Source organism: Uloborus diversus, chromosome 1, assembly GCF_026930045.1.
Source record: "Uloborus diversus isolate 005 chromosome 1, Udiv.v.3.1, whole genome shotgun sequence".
In the NCBI taxonomy this organism is placed as follows: Eukaryota; Metazoa; Arthropoda; class Arachnida; order Araneae; family Uloboridae; genus Uloborus; species Uloborus diversus.
In genome coordinates, this window is record NC_072731.1 from 135,756,768 (window position 1) to 135,773,718 (window position 16,951).

Genomic DNA, 16,951 nt, shown 5'->3' on the forward strand with positions numbered 1-16,951 from the left:
GCAACTAATCAAGATTTGCAGAGAAAATTTAAAAATAAAAAAATACAGAAAAAATATAATACAATGAAATATCCATTCAAAATAAAAAATGTCCAATTTTAACTGCCATTACGTCGAAATTCCCATCTCAACAAACAAAATTTGCGGGCCCTTAAAGTTCGTAATAATGGGATTTCACTGCATTAAGAGAACTATATATATATAATTTTTTTTTTTTTTTTTTTTTTACAGATGTTGATAAACAATGAAAATTCAAATTACATTTATTTTCATAAGAGATGAGGATCTCACTGAATGCAATTTTAACAGCAGCTAAATATGTCAATATATCATAAGAGGAGGAACATAATTTAGATAGTATAAAAATGGTAACAGAAAAAAAAATATTTTTGAAATTAAATAATATTATATAAACTGATACATAAATGTATTGAAGTAGAAAAGAACTTTTTAGTAGCAAACAAAGCAAAAATTAAGTAGAGAATGAAACCCATGTACTGAACTTGTAGTAAAAGAGATTCAAGTCAAACAGTTTTCAGAATTGAAAAACAATATTTAAAAAGCAAAAAATTGATTAAATAACTTAGCTCTAAAATAAATGTCCGTATAAATTTTATAACCTAAAAACACATGTAAGCAACATAAAACAATATTTGTAAATATAAAAAATAATTAAAATATTCATTCATGTGTGTTTAATTTATGTTAACAAATTTTTACTTACTTTTTGAACGCATTGAAAAACCAAAGTATAGTTTTCAAACAAGTCTTCCTTTAGTTTGCACACATTTTATGAATATTTAAAAGGTTAAAGTCAATATTTATATTTACCAAACTATTTAATACAATCAAATTTGTTCTTGAGAAGTAAATTCAAAGAATGGCACTAAATATTCAAAGGAAAGTGTTAACAAAATAGGAAAACAAATATACTTAAACATAACATGAATGATGAAAATATTAACAAGTGCCTGAACAAATTTTTAATCACAGAATTTAAAATCAGATCTTGGGAGTAAAATTCAGATCTAACATTAAAAATTCATCATAAATAAAATCTAAATTTCTTTAAAAATATCCTAATACTGTGGCACATTTATAAAATGGCTTTCTGTAAGGCCTAGTTTTTGTCCCCAGGAACTAAGAAGGTTGTATTCTAAAGAGCTCTTAAAATGAGACAAATCTTAGTACATAAGCTCCCTAGCTCCCTATTAAATATGGACAGGATCTAGCTATACAAAAAATACAAAACACTTCGTTTCCATGGCTTCATGATGACAATTCATTCATGACTACGTGGGAGCCTGTAAATAAAGGAAAAAAATTAAATAAATACACATTAGTCTGCATTGTTGAATATCAACTCATACACTCATCTCTTTGCCTTTGGATTAAATAGTTTAATTTTATTTAGTTGGGGCAAACCTAAACAGCCAGCATTGTGAAGGCTGTGCAGATCCTAATCACAGCACTACGATGCTGCCTGGTTAAGAACAACTACGGATATACATTAGAGTGGCCTTTATTTTTCAACTTTGTAAAAAGTTAGCTCCCCCCTCCCCCAATTTTGTTCCAATGGACAAAAAAAAGTGTGCGAAACATTAGCTTAGTCAGAAATATTTAAGGGGTGCCTCAAATAGCATGAAATTATTAAATTTTCGCCTAAAAAGATTTTTTAAAACTGCTTTCAAATTAAAAAAAAAGAAAACCTGTCAGATTGGCATTTTTGATGGCCTTATTTCCTGTTGCAAGTGATATTTTACTCAAACTGCCATTTCCTGTGACCTAGTATACCATTTCAATTCTTGACTAGCTTCTTTTCAGGCAATGAAGCTTTTCCGCCAACACGACGTTTCATGCTCCTGTAATCATTTCTGAAACAATCTCACGAAAGTTTTCCTGTTAGTTTTTAGTTGAGTTATTTTTGTAAGAACACATAAATTTATGAGTGATTTTAAAATTGATTAGAATTATAATTTAAGTTTAATGAACTTTGTTAGCATGCAGTGTTTTCCCATAACATGGCATTTGCCTTTGTTAATTGAATGTGAGAAAACATTTGATATTTGCCTTTTGTACTATTAAAGGTAATATTTTTTTTTGTGAAATAAATCTATAATTATTTTCATATGATTAGGCGTGAACTTAATTTGTAACTCTATTTTCATGAAATGTGCATTGTTTATTAGCTTTCTAACAAAGTGTAACATTTTCCTGCATCACTAATTTTTATTTGAGAGTGGTTTGTGTGGCAACTCTACTTTTATAAATTGTGCATCATTTACTTGTTTCCTAATCAAGTAAAACATTGTCTTTTATCAATAATTTTCACTGACGAGTAGTTTGTGCTGCTGGTTACTTTTGTCCGACTTTTGAGACGATCAATCTAGACTTGTAAAATTGTACCGACGTCTGTTGACACAAATTAAGAAGTGAGTTTTATTTTGATCTTCTGGGTTTTATTTCCAAACAAAGTATTAGAGGGAAGCTACCCTCGAACAGGCAAGTTTTAAGCATCTTTTTTTACAATCTAATGTTGTAAGTATGACAAAAAAAAAAAAAAAAAAAAAAAGTGCAGCGTTTGAGACTCAAGAAATTTTCTGTTTTCTGGCAAAATGCATGAATTCCTACTAGAAAAGTTGATAAATAAGTCTAAACTCCATGATGCATACAAACAGTTACAGAATTTTTTTTCTAGAACTCTAGATAAAAATAGTGAGAAGATATCTTTTTGAGGGGCGAGACCTGAAATTGTGGACAATCTCTTCAACATTGTGCATGCTTTGAAAGAGATCAAAAATGAAGAAGATAAGAAATTCCTAGTTCTTCAGAGCAAAAAGGACTCCCACGCTCCATGATTGGTGCTGAAAAAATAGCGTAAAAGGAGAAAAAAATCGATGTGAAAAGAAGGAAGTTATTCGAAAGGAAAGAATTTGTGAAGAAATGAAATGACAATTTGTCGCAATAAGAGCTTATGATTTGGTTTCAAGTACCCCAAGCAATGATGATTTTGGCAACAGTGACAGTACTTCTGTCATTGATAAGCAAACACCAGCAACTAACACAGCAGTGACATTACAAGCACGGGAGTTACGACTTGAACAGAAACATGAGGCATATTGCAGTTTTTGCTCCTCGTTTTTCTGAAGTATTACTGATAGACATGAAATTTAAATTGAACTTGTCTTTAGTGCCTTCAAAAAATATTTAGAGAAGAGAAACATCAAAAAGTTCTGCAAACATTTAACCTTAACGATTACCAAGAATTAGTGTTACACTAGGATGGAAAATTTGTCCGAGCATTCACAGGAATTAAAACGATCAATAGCTTGGAAATCATAATAAATTTTCATGGATGGAGCAATAGTTGGGAGTTCCTAAAATCCCAACATTATCAGGAGAAGAAAGTCAAGACTGCTTATCAAGCACTTGAAAAACAGGGCTTAACCAATGAAATTCGAGCAGTTAGGCCAGAAACAACAGCAAGAAACATAGGTGACAAAGACTCTTCAACTTGGAAAGAACACTATGGTTATATAAGCGGAATTGGAAAACCTGACAAAATAATTGTTGTGATTGATGCTGCAGAAAGGTGTAAAATTAATTTAGGAACACAATAATATTCTCACAAAAGATGAAAGGGAGAAAAATTTTGTTTTACACATTGTAGCTGAAAACCGTGAAAACTGTCCCACTTTTACTAAATTCTCAGTTATGAAAAAATAATGTTCAACATTCGCTTGTTCGCAGTTTGTTTTTAATCTATAGAAAGTATATGACATAATAATATGCAATTATTCTCTAGAAATTGTTGCGTTGTTGAAGAAAAATGTAATCTTGTAAAAAATTTTACTAAATTTCTTGGACTGGTTGAACTTTAAGGCATTTGAGGCACCCCTAGAAACTGTTCAAATGAAGGGAAATTTTGTGTAGCTTGTTTTTTTATTCATTGGAACAAGATAAGAGGGTGGGAGCAATAAAATTTTAACTTTCAAAATGCCCTATAGCTAAGGGTCACCTTAATATACATACACTCGATATTATATATTTCATCGAACTAATGATAAGTATTGCAACAAGCGGGAAAATGTAATATAAGGAGTGAGAATATAACTACAAGGGTATCATTTAAATTTGACATGGAAGAAATTTAGTCCACTTGTTTTCTGTTTCTAGATACAATTTCATTCATAGAGCAATTTGCATTAATAAATTTTTACAAATTTGCTTTGTGGTTTGCATACACAAAACAAAATTGGTTTTAAAGTTTCATGCCTTGGCAAAAAAAGAAAAAAGTAAAAAAGTAAAAGAAAGAATGGCAGAACAGCTTGTAACAGTTAAAAAAAAACAGACCCAGAAAAAAAAGCTTGTGTGAGTATTATAGAGAAAATTTGATTTGATTAGTTTTAAGAATAACATATTAAGTGGATTTTCTGAAAAAAAAAAGATGAAAAATCTAGAAAATTTTAATATTACTGGTACTGTTTGACTGCGGATTGTATGTAACTTGGCAATCAGCCAAGTGAAGGAGATTCCATCAAAATGAATCCAATAGGGGAGATGGAAAAATAGCTGAGATTTTGATGCACGCGTTTCATAATTTCACCAGAGCCTTATTTATCTATTGTCTTTATTGAGGTGAAAATGAGTGGAAACACAATGAGTTTCTATGGAAACAACAAAAAGAAAATAAATGTTTTCGCTGCGCTCGGAAATTTAAAAGCAAAATCGTAAACTCCAAATTATGTTGTAAACAAAATAAATCTATTAATTTTTGAGTGAGAATATCCATCGAATATAGTTTGATTTAAAAATTATTCCAGTGAATAAATTGCAATTTTTATAAAACTGAGTAGAAATAATTAAGGGACAAACACGCACATCTGTCAGAAAAACTACTATCCCTAAAAGGTAATAGACACATCCATATCCGTCTATAAACCGGATAATAGGCTTTCCATACAATCCATGGTTAGACAGTATACCAATTTTCCTAAACCTTCAGAAAAAGACCTTGAAGTGGGATAACTTATGAAACAGAAAATGTAAAATCAGAGTTCCACTGTATTATTTAGCTGCGACAGCATTTAATTTGGAAACAAATACAATTAAAATTGTAAAAAACAGGCAGTTATACAAGTTTTCAACAGACTGGTTCTGGATGCAACTGTTGAATGTCTATACATGCATAAACTCTTGATTCACTTTGTAAGAGCAGAGGCGGATTTAGAACTGAGTTCCTGGGGGGGCAGGATTTTTTTTTTTTGGAGCAACATTTTTAATTGCCCTCCCCCCTCCCATGTTTTTGTCTGTTTTCTGTGATGCGTAAGGCCATTCTTTACTTTTTTATGTGCCATTTTCATTACTGTGTGTAATCATGTGGTCCTTTTTAAATTGACCTTAAAAGAGAGGGGGCTGGTATTAAGAGAGTGACGCAGTGCTCCCTTTTAAGTGGGATATAGAATATCTCCAGTTTTAAGGGGCCCGGGGGTTACTCCCCCGGAGGAAATTATCTAAAATGGATATAAAATTCTGCATTTTGAAGTCTTATAAGGGTTAATTGGAAATAATAGGCAATTTTTTTTTTTAAAGTTTTACGCTTTAAAAGTGCTTTGTGATGCAAGTTAACACTTTAAAAGAAATGGTGCACAGATTTAGAGAATAGGTATCAAGAGAGTAACATACTACCCATTTGAACAATTCTTAATTTATACACTTGATAAGAGATACAATTGAAGCACACTTTGCTAGGAGTTTCAAAAACTTGTCTAATTATTTGCAAGGTTTGTTTGGTTAGATTGGGTTTTTGGCTCAAGAGCCTTGTAGGCTATACTGCGCCAATTCTTTTCAGGGATTTTAGAACCTATCAATAATTTGCACTTTCCAGTTTCTGAAATTGAGTAGTAGATTATATACAGTTGCACAGTATTGTTCAAACTTTGTAAGAAACGGCTATTTTAAGTTTAAAAGAAAAAATAAACTTTAATTTCCTATTCAAAAAAGAAAAATCATGATTTTGTTTTGTTATAAGATTTTGGAAGATAAGTTGTTACTATATAAACTCCTCCCAAAACTGGGGGGGGGGCATTGCCCCCCTCTAACCCCCCATAAATCCGCCCATGTGTAAGAGGCGTTTCTTGCAGTCTTGAGACGTGTTCGTAACTCTTATTGCTGTTTTAATAATTTTATCAGTTTGTTTTTAATTGATCCCATAAAAGTAACCTTTTTACTTGCAGTATTTAATGTTTCAAGCATTTATAAACAATCACATTTACAGTCAAACTTTGTTATAGTTCTAACCAAACAAAAGTATTAAAATTGCTCAGACTTTCGACACAAAATGAAAAACAAAAGCAACAGTAATTTTAATTGATGAAAATTTTCAATTAAAAATTTTCACTAGAAAACAATGTTCACTAAATATACTCACCTTTAAGTCTTCAAAATTTGCTTCAACACCATTAGAACAATTTTGTTTCAGAGAATTTTTCATCACAAAGGGTTCACTGTCACACGAAGATCTTTTGGGTAGTGATAAAAAGAAGTCATCAGCAAAAGGATCACTTTTTCTGCGGAAGATACTGTCAGGACTTAACTCACAAGGCTTTTCTTCTGGACTTCTGGAAGACTGTTCTTGGCTACTTTGGGAAAACACATCAGATTGACTTCCAGTACTGTTGACAAAAAGGGCTTCAGAACTGCTACCACTTTTGCATTCATCCACACTTGAAAATACCAATGAGCTTGATGAATGAGTACTATTTGCTGTTTCTGTGCCAGAAATGTTTGAACTGTAATGAGACGAACTGCTGTTTTTTGCTGTAGCAAGCATTTTTTTACTGGGTGAAGGTCTAGGACGAGAAATTGACACAGGCTTTGGCGGCAAGGGTGGTGAGTGACTCGAGGACTCTGTTTTCTCGGAGCATTCATCAATAATTACACTATTTGATGGAACAAAAAGACTATATGCAGTTGCAGTATCACTTTCTTGCAATATGGATGAATGGCGTGACAACATTTTATGGGGAGATTTATTTACATTATTATGCTTTGTTGCATCTCTCGATTCTCTTGAAAGAGAAGAATTGCCAAATAATGGGCTCTGATTGTGAAGCCTTCGTATAGTAGCTGGACTATTAGAAGCACTTGAACTCTTAAGCGCTGTTGATTCAAGTTTACAGGGAGCTATTTTTCGAGCAGGTGATGGAATGGGAGGAGAAAACTGATTGGAATGGCTTTCAATGTCTGGGTTTGATGGTATTGAAGACATAGACGCCGCATCTTGGTCAAATGAGAACCATGACCGATTGCAATTAGCAATGGGCATTTTTCGCCTTGGCAGGGGAGGTGTTGGCACACCATTTGTACGACTTGGAGGTCTAGGTGGTGGTGGCGACATACTAATAGGATATTCTGGTTTTGTAGGTAATCTAGGAGGTGGTGGTGGAGGAGGAGAATTTGGTGGGGGAATGTCAGGGAAATCCTCAATAGCAAAAGGATTAAATGGATTTTTAGTGCCCCATGCTGCGTCTCCTGTAGCAGGCTCATATTCACCATTTGTTTGAGAAGAGAGAGGAATTGTTGGTAAAGTACAAGCTGATTTTTTGGGCGGCAACTTTGGAGGAGTAGCAGGAGCCGGCAAGTTGCTGGCCTCTGAAAATGGATTAAACTGCTGCTTTTTCTCAAAAGTAAAATGCAAATCACTTGCAGTAGGATTTGAAAGTGAATCATTTTTCAAAGAAGCTTGACAGAGCTCTGAACTGTCACTTTCTACAGAACTTGGAAAATGCTCTGAACTATCACCAACTAGATCTTTTAACACCTTTTTGGGAGGATTCTTAATGTCACAGAAGAAATCTTTTTTATCAACGTAAGGTTGTGAACCTAAAGGATCTAATTCTGCAAATACAATGGGTGTAGAGGATTTCACTTCCGTAACAATGTCAGAGCTTTCATTACTTGTATTACTAATATTTTCTTTACTTGAACACAAAAGCTCAACTTTTTCAAGTGAGTGAGAAGACTTGACAATGTCTGGATTATCAAAAATACTAGGTAAAGAATCAATGTCTAAAAATACTGCATAGCGATCTTCAGCAGTATTTGATGATGTAGCATTGCTTTGGTCAGAAATTTCTGAATAAGAGTTAGAATCTTCAATCAAACCAGATGATGTTGCGCTAGGTTCTTGAACAGGATTGACAGGTGAAACAACACCAAATACTTCATTTCTTAACATTTCAATATCATCAGATTTGTTTTCAGGGTTGCAAATGTTATAATCTGAAGTAGATGAAGATCTGGATGATACTGATAATGTTTCTTGATAAAGTGAAGACAATTTATCTAACTAAAAAACAAAACAAAAAAAGAAAGTATATTTTAATATTCAAAAATATATAGATAGGTTCATTCTTTTAGACAACTCTCATTCAAATGTTAAGAAATCTATAAAAATTACTTAAATCTTCAAAATTAAAATTTTGTAGACTGAAAAATATTAGCAAAAGAAGTAAATTTTTAGCAAAATATTACTGCAGTTTATTCATAATGGCTTTTGAAAGCATTAGTAGTTCACTCCTGAATTTATACTATAGCCAGAACGGCTGAAAAGCAATAGGGAATGAAAATGAAAGAAATATGCAGGTTTTAAAAATAATCATTAATCCTTCAATCTTGCAGCAAACTTGCAGTCAATTTTAAGGGGAAAATTTAAGGAAAATTTTGTGAGATGCGAAATTTGATTAACCGATGAGGACAGGGGGCACTCGAATCACATCAACTCACACAAGCAAAATACTGCAATGAACTATAATAGTGCTTAGATTAGTCGTTAAAAATATCAGTTAAGTGTCAAAAAGTTGATCCAAGTTTTAAAAAAAATCAGGAAGTTTTTATTAATAACAACAAAAGATCAAGATAAATCAACCACAAAGAGGAAGAACGAAAGATTTCGCGAAAAAAGAAACTTACATGAAAAAATTGGGAGAAAAGGCAATTCTAATTGAGAGATAACCAAGCAGAAGTAACAATGCCATAACTGTCACGATGTAAGACATTGCCATTGCTATGGCTTCGACATTATTGGCTGCTTAGGTTAGTGCAGCACTTTAACTGGAAAACATGACACATGAAAACCAAGACTTGGACATAACAGAAAAAAAAAAAGAAAACTTGGACATAACAGAAAAAACAAGAACCTGGAAATGGAAAATAAGTTCTTTTCAAGGACCTTAAGGATCATATGAACTCTGCAAAGGCAACTGTTTTATTACTTATAATATAAACTAAATTGGGTTGCACAGAACTTTACAAACTAACGCTCTTATTAACCAACGCGAGTAACTCTGGCATCCAAGGGTTATCTGCCAATCGAAGAGTTGACGCTATTAACCAACGCGGATTGGAGTCAACGCTGTGTTGTGAACTGGTTTTTCAGCTCAAATCTAGCCCCTTGGTTTCGGCGAGTTAACTTGCGACAGCGAGCTACTAAAGATGGCGGACATCGGACAACTACCCCACTACGACTTGTTTATGCTGAAGGATTTGGGATTGCTGGAATTAACTGAATGTAAGCCTCGAAAAATTCGGCTTAATAAATAAAAGAAAGGGGCTCTAATCTCATGGGGACTCCTCGCAATTGCGACATGATTAATCTGGCACTGATTCTGGTTATGAAATTTGAAATTATTTAACATTAAACACTAATCAGCGATGAGAATCGAATATACTTGATTTTTAATAATTACTAACTAAATTATCTTGATAATGGCGATATGTAAATGAATTAAATATTTTGCACATGTCTTTTTTTGTATGTGGAGGCAAAGTGAAATATTTAAGGTAAATTACTTTTTTTCAAAATGAACAAATTGAAATTTTTTTCTGAAAATAACGGTACATGAAGGAAGAACAATATATTTTACGATAAAACTCGCAATGAAATATTTTTCACTTTTAGCAGTAAATTTGTGCCTCAGAAAAAAGGTGGAAATGTTTCATCTTTTTTTTCATGGGGCAAAGTGAAAAATGAAACATTTTTCTAATAAACTGTTTTTAATTTCATCATTGAAGATATTTTTTATCAAATAAATGGGGAAATAAAAGAGTGAATTAATAACTGAGAAGAAAATGAAAGAAAAAACGAAAATAATTTAAATAAGTGAATAAAATAGCAAATTAATAAGAAAATAAAGGAATGAATGAGTTAATAAAGAAATTATTAAATAAAGGAATGTAAATGAACTAATTCAGAGTTTCCCAAACAGTGGTCCGCAGACCCCTGGGGGGTCCGCGAGTGCATGCCAGGGGTTTCGCGGTGCTACAAGCTAAAACGTTAAATGTAATTGAGATTGAAGGATGAGTAACGATATTTTAATTCGAAAAGAAAGCCCATTTATGAGGAATAAAAAAGTTCTCGCTTAAGTACACGCAAGACGCAGCAATCCCCCCCCCCTTGGAACTCTCAGAAGTAAACACACTCTACATTAATTAATTTTGTGTACATGACGAAGTTCATATTGTTACAAAACTATATTGAGGAAAGTGCAAACATTCAGGCATATTTTTACAGCTGTGCTACTTTTGCTCCAAAATTTTCGAAACAGAATTTAATAGTCAACATTCAAAATTTCTAGCAAAGGCTGAAATAGATCAAATGCTATAAATTGCAGTTGATTTTAATAATGGGATCGTTTCCGAAATTTTAAAAGTATTTCCTTTCTCAAAGAGCATGCTGAAAACATAGGATTTGTCAATTTTTGAAATAATTTGAGGAAGTTTAATATTTTTCAACAATTATTTTAATCATTGCACAGATACAATTTCATTTTTTACACTTCTGCACAAGGCTTCACAACTGATGAAATGGCATTCACTGATGCCATTAGCACAGAGTGCAATGTTTAACTTGCTTCCTAATTATCATAATCAGAAAGCGCGGTAGACAGCAAACGTAAGCATTCAGCTGGCCAGTGGAGTACGCGCCAAAGTTCATCACTGTTTTGTTCACAACTTCAAAAGTTCATTTTTAATAGTAAACTTGTTGTAGAAATTTGGTGATAACATTTTTATTTCTAATTGAATTTCAAATAGAATTTACTTCCATTACTCAAAATAATAATTTAAGAAAAAAAATGAAAACCAGATAAGAGTTCTGAAAAATATACAGAACAACGAATAAATAAATTTTATGGAAAGCGTAAAAATATATTAGAAAAAAAAATAGATTTAACTGTGTCAAATCACTTTTTTCCGCGAGGGGGCAGGGGTCTCCCCGAAGTTTGTGATTCTTCCGGAGGGAGTCCACGGGGGTCTGAAGTTTGGGAACCTCTGAACTAATTAATAAATGAACATGTACGTGATTTGATAAAAGACTGAATGAGTAAATGATATGAACTATTTCATTTTGCCTAATCTACTTTGCTCCCCATGGACAGGGCATGCTTCATTGTACAAAGCATTTACTATACAAATATGCTTAATATTAAGCAAATAATGCTGCACTGAATATTAGTAGGTCTCATTTAATATTTCAAACGTTAATAACAAGAACTTTATCCCTTAATATAACCAAAAATATTTTTTGACAACAAAATATTACAATATACGTATCATTTTTTAAAACATTGCTTGTATTATTATATTGTTTGATTTTTAACGCCCTGCTTGAAGACTTAATCTATGGCAGTTATCAAATCGGAATTCTCTGAACTGAGATCAATCGTTGAAATTTACTCAAATAATTGAGCGAGTTCCATTGTTTCGATTTTATCAGGAGAATGGATCGTGTAGAAGATGAAAGTGTGGTAAAGGAAATTTTCGATGTATTAAAAAAAAAAATTAAGAGGGGCAGATCTATTTAAAGAGCAGTGTTGGTCAAAAGTGCCTAAATGATCTTGTTCTGATATAAACATACAAATCAAAGTCTGATGAGGAAATAACTGGAGATTTTTTTTAAATATAAGGGACGGCTCAATTTTTTATTGTTTAAAATATTTTTCTGTGTTAACTAAAGTGAATTGTTACACTATGGTTGATAAAAAAAAAACTTCTGCCTCCTAATTAAAAAGCTATTTAAATCTTATAACTCAAACATAAACCAGGAGTACATGAAATACACTGCCAGCTCAGTCAATTCCAGCCGAGGACTGCAGTTTCATGCTTATTAACACTCATCAGCCCAGCTTAGGAAGCGATTGAGCTGGAGGTATAAAACAGCTGGGTGGTTTTCCCACCACCAGCTCAGTCGCTTCCTACGCCGGGCTGATGAGTGTTAATAAGCACGAAACTGTAGTCCTCGGCTGGAATTGACTGAGCTGGCAGGGTATTTCATGTATTTCTGTCTTAGCTCTGGCTATAGGGCGGTAATTTACTGAAATGATAAACTATGAGTTTAATTGTCATTTAAAAATATCCAGAATAACAAATTGTGAAAGTCGGGAAGATTGAGAAAGCTGCATTCATACTCAAATAAAAGAAAAAATATTTCTTATCAAGCAAACATAACAATTTAGAATCAGGAAAGATCCTGAAACAGTTTCTTTCGGTATATATATAGTTGTCCCATTCCTCTCACCCTCCCTGACTCTAATGCAATTGGTGCAAACTGGTTTTGATAATAAGCAGTCACAAATATTCAGCACAATCTATAAAAGTCTATTCATTAATAACTGTGCAAACTCATGTGTGACTAAATGACATGTTTGATTAAAAACAAAAGTCTGAGGTATTATATAGTAAAATAACTTTCAATAAAACTGATATTTTTTCTTCTTCCATTCTCTTTTTCATAACGAAAATGCTAAAACAAAAACAGAAAGATATAGTATTTTTATAGCTTTCATTTTTCAGTTTTTACGCTATTGTTTGTTTTGTGAGTGGAGGGTGAGTTTTTTGTCAACAAAGCTTTTGGACTTCTTAGTACAAAGCGAAATTTATTTGAATTCTCAATTCTGTATAAATTAACTCTATAAGTGATGAGTACTTTTAAGATACTGAAGTAACAATAAGAAACTTAATCTGAATAATGATTCATGCCTTGGATTAAAAAAGTTGAGGTTTAGGTGCTGTGACATGACAAGAATGTTTAAATTCCATTAATAACGATAAAAGTGACTATGTTTTAAATGAAACAAAATATATATATAGCACTTGGCTCATATAAATTTAGTGAATAAGTATAATGGTATACAATTTGTAAAATCATATCAATAAAATCAGTTTTAAAACAAAATTGTTTAAGATAGAATTTTCGTATAATTTCTCAAGATATTTAATGAAAAATAGTTCTTGCACTCTAATTTCTTTGTAATTGTCACCCAGCGAAGCCAGTATTTTAACTTCGAACGGAGTATAATTTGTTTTTGTGGAAGTGGAATTCATCTTTTAGTGATAAATAGAAGAAAAAAAAAACACTTTCGTTGGAAAATCAGCCTAACAACGTGCTTCAAAATCAACATTAGTTGCGCCGACCCGTCGGCTTTGCCTCTCCTGTAAACAGCATCACATGACCAAAATCCACCAATGAGAGCGGCTTTTACATCTAGGAAGCTTTTACATCTAGGGGGGGTCTGGGTGACTCGCTGTGGGATAATAACAACTGTGAGTAACCTCGCGGTTTGAGTTAGCCCTGGGTTCAACTACTCTTCCTCAACTCGCGTTGGTCAATACGAGCGTAAATGCCATACAAACGTTTTATATAGTTGAAAAAGAATTTATGCATTCAGTTTTGGATTATTACACTGAGCACAAGAATGTATACAAAAGTCAGCTGCAAAGATTGTCCACAGACCATATGCAAAGATTCACATGAATCGACTGAAAATTCCTATTCTCACAGAGCGGAGCCAGCAGTTTTTTCTCCTGCAATCAATCCCTTAAAAACGCAAACACTCGTAATATCCCATTCCCTTTCATGTTCGACCTCGACATCTCTAGTACCAAAGTGAAGATTGCGTCACAATCAACTATTATACCAATTCATTCACCTGATAAACAGGTGTTTAAAACAGCATTTATCTCCTTCTAAAACTAAATGAAATTTGCTTTTGTTGCAGAAAAAATAGAATAACATAGATATACAAGATAGTTAAACACACACTACTTTTTTTTTGCTGCAAGGACTTAAATGCATTTTTGAGAACTTTCCAAAATATAATTAGACTAGTCGACCCGTGCGGAACTCCGCACTGTTCTTCGAATCGTTTCATAAGGTATTTCGCTCTTTAAAAATTTCAAAGGAAGAACATTATGAAGAAGAACCGAAAAAAAAAGTAAGCCCAGAAGAGAAGGCATGTAATTTAAAGACATCAGTAACAAAACCTCGTTAAATACAACGTTGTGATAATTTGATCATCGCTCACCTTTTGGTCGTACATATTTTCAATTCAAACATAAATATCATTAAAAGTGTGGCTAAGTAGTGACTCGTGAAAAAGCAATAATTGTGCATGTAAAAAAACAGGTTGTGGCAAACAGAGTCCTGCCCATGTGAGCATCTGACGGGAAAAAAGAAATATTAAAGAGATATTTATTGGCACGGATTCGAATTGGCGCCATTCTGAGTAACAGCCCGACACCCCAACAAACCTAGCAATTGCGCCTTCCTTTTCGAAAGCTATTCATTGAAGGAATGCGTAGTAAAAAAAAGCAAAAAAGCTTTTTGCCAATAATAATAATAATAATAATAATAGTAATAATAATAATAATAATAATAATAAGATCATGCTTCTATGTTTTGTCATTAACCAGCATGATACGATTTAAAATTATTCGAAAAGCACGGAATTTGATTCAAGAATGACGAAGATCTCATTTGATATTATGTCGGACAGCCCGAAGTTCAGATAGTTTATAGCCAAACGCGCTACCGAAAAAAATTTATCAACTTAACCGAACAACTAATTCCAGTGCTTTTAAGTTTTATTAAAATATGAACACACACACACAGGCTTTTTTTTTTTGCCGAAAGCGACGTAAAAAATTGGAAAACTGCATTAGAACTTTGCTTTTAAAAAAAAAGCATAAGAACTACAGGCTGCATCAAGGTTTTGAAACAGCAAGGGGCGTTTTCGAAAACTTGATTTTTCGACCGTAAGTCTATTTTTCGTCATTAGCCAGCCTGATAAGTTTTAAAATGAGAGGGGAATAATATATAAGATAAGATATCGAAGAAAAATGTTTTTATTTTTGAAAATTTTTACAATTTGTTACCGCAAGCTGCTTGAACCATTATACCTTAGATGGCAGCACGTGTTCATCATTTAACAGCACGGTTAAAATACACAATAAATTGAACTATGCTCTTTTTAAAGCGTAGCTTTTAGAATGTAGTAAAAATGTGATAAGCTATTTGTTTTTTTGCAAAAAGAAGAAAAAATATATATTTTACCCTTCAAATTAAGGTAATAATTTTTTTTATTTGTACAAAGCGTCAAAAACTCATTAGAAGAATATATATTTCAATATACGATTTAATATTTTTTTCTGAACAAAAGACAATTCTATTGTAGTCTGAAATTTTAAACCTGTTACTTACATTTTCGCTTACATTATGGTTTAATTTTCTTACTGAAGCCAAAGCTTTAAAAACGAACAAACAAAAAATAAGCTTTATTATGCAGAAGTTATTTAGCACCACGTTGCATCAAGTTTTCATAACAGCATGGAGCGTTTCCTTCTCATTTATTCTATTCTTTCACAGTCGTTATTCACTTAATTAAGTGTTCATGTAATGCGCGATATTGCTTTAATTTTTTGTTGCAGATTGTCCGGACGTGGGCCCGAACGCGCATTCTCCTGGTTACGAAGAGAACGCTCTGCCGATCAAGCTATTCAGCTGTGTCAATCATAGCGCAAATTAAAGTTATAAGTTTAACCGAAAACCTCATTCTGGTTCTTTAAAACAGGTTTTTCGGCTGAAAAAAGCAATTTTTAGACCGTGGGTCTATTTTTCGTCAGTAGCCAGCACCATAAGCTTTAAAATAAGGCGTAAATCAAAGAAATCAATCAAGAATTGAGGAAAATCTGGCGTAGAAACCAAAATCAGGCTACAGAAATAATATATAAAGATACAACACTGAAAACAACCATTTTCTGACCTTAAAATGAAATGGCGTGGGAACAGAACCACAACTTGACTCTGAAACATCATCTTCTGAAAAGGAAAATCCATAACCTTGAGTAACTGCAGATGCAATGCTATTATCCATTTGCGATATTCCCTATTAAGAAGAAAACAATTCATGATTATCCTGAAAAAATATCACTTATCTGCATATTAGAAACAAATTCTTTCTCCCAAATAATTTTTTATAAATTAAGAACAAACATGAGAAAAGCAAATATTCAGTATGGAGTGTTTCCCCCCAGACAAAAAAAAAAAAAAAAAAGAGAGGGGGGGGGAGGTGCTTTCTGATGAATGGCAATTTTATTTAATAAAAAGAGCACAGAAAAGTTCTAAAAAAGATATGAAAGAATTTAAGTAGAAAAAGTACTTTCATTTCTTTTTCTTTTTTGCAATAAATATATTTCTAAGTATTTATTCAAAACTTTTATATAAAACGAGCTGATGTGTGCATCACGTGACTTCCTTTTAAGTCAATTTAATAATAATAGTAGTGCTTTGGAGTAAGAAAGAAACACTTTAAATATTTTTGCCCCAAGTTTGTTGCAACCTGAAGCAAAAAAATGTTTTACTGATTAATTTTCCCAACATTGGACATTTTAATGTGATTCCATGATTAGCTCTCTAAATATCGCCAATAGTGGACAGAATGAAACCAAATTAAAAAAATATATAAAAAAACTCTGCCAAATTTGTCGCCAAGTGTGCAAAAAAACTTGGCAATATGTCGCCAAGTGTTTGCCAAATTATAACACCACTTGAGTTTGCATTGATATTAACAATGATTTCCCCCCAAAAAGGTGTAAAAGACCCTCTTAGGAATAT

At 32.6% G+C, this 16,951-nt stretch overlaps 1 protein-coding gene across 1 annotated transcript in view; it reads right to left on the reverse strand.

The window, feature by feature from the left end:
* Positions 1-228: 228 nt before the first annotated feature.
* Positions 229-16,951, reverse strand: part of LOC129221408 (protein disabled-like) — a 58,158-nt gene continuing 41,435 nt past the window's right edge. The window contains exons 8-10 of the mRNA XM_054855893.1: positions 16,101-16,223; positions 6,431-8,350; positions 229-1,304 (exon numbers count right to left, since the gene is read on the reverse strand). Of these exons, the coding sequence (XP_054711868.1) occupies positions 1,293-1,304; positions 6,431-8,350; positions 16,101-16,223 (2,055 nt within the window). The 3' untranslated portion in view covers positions 229-1,292. The remainder of the gene's footprint in view (positions 1,305-6,430; positions 8,351-16,100; positions 16,224-16,951) is intronic.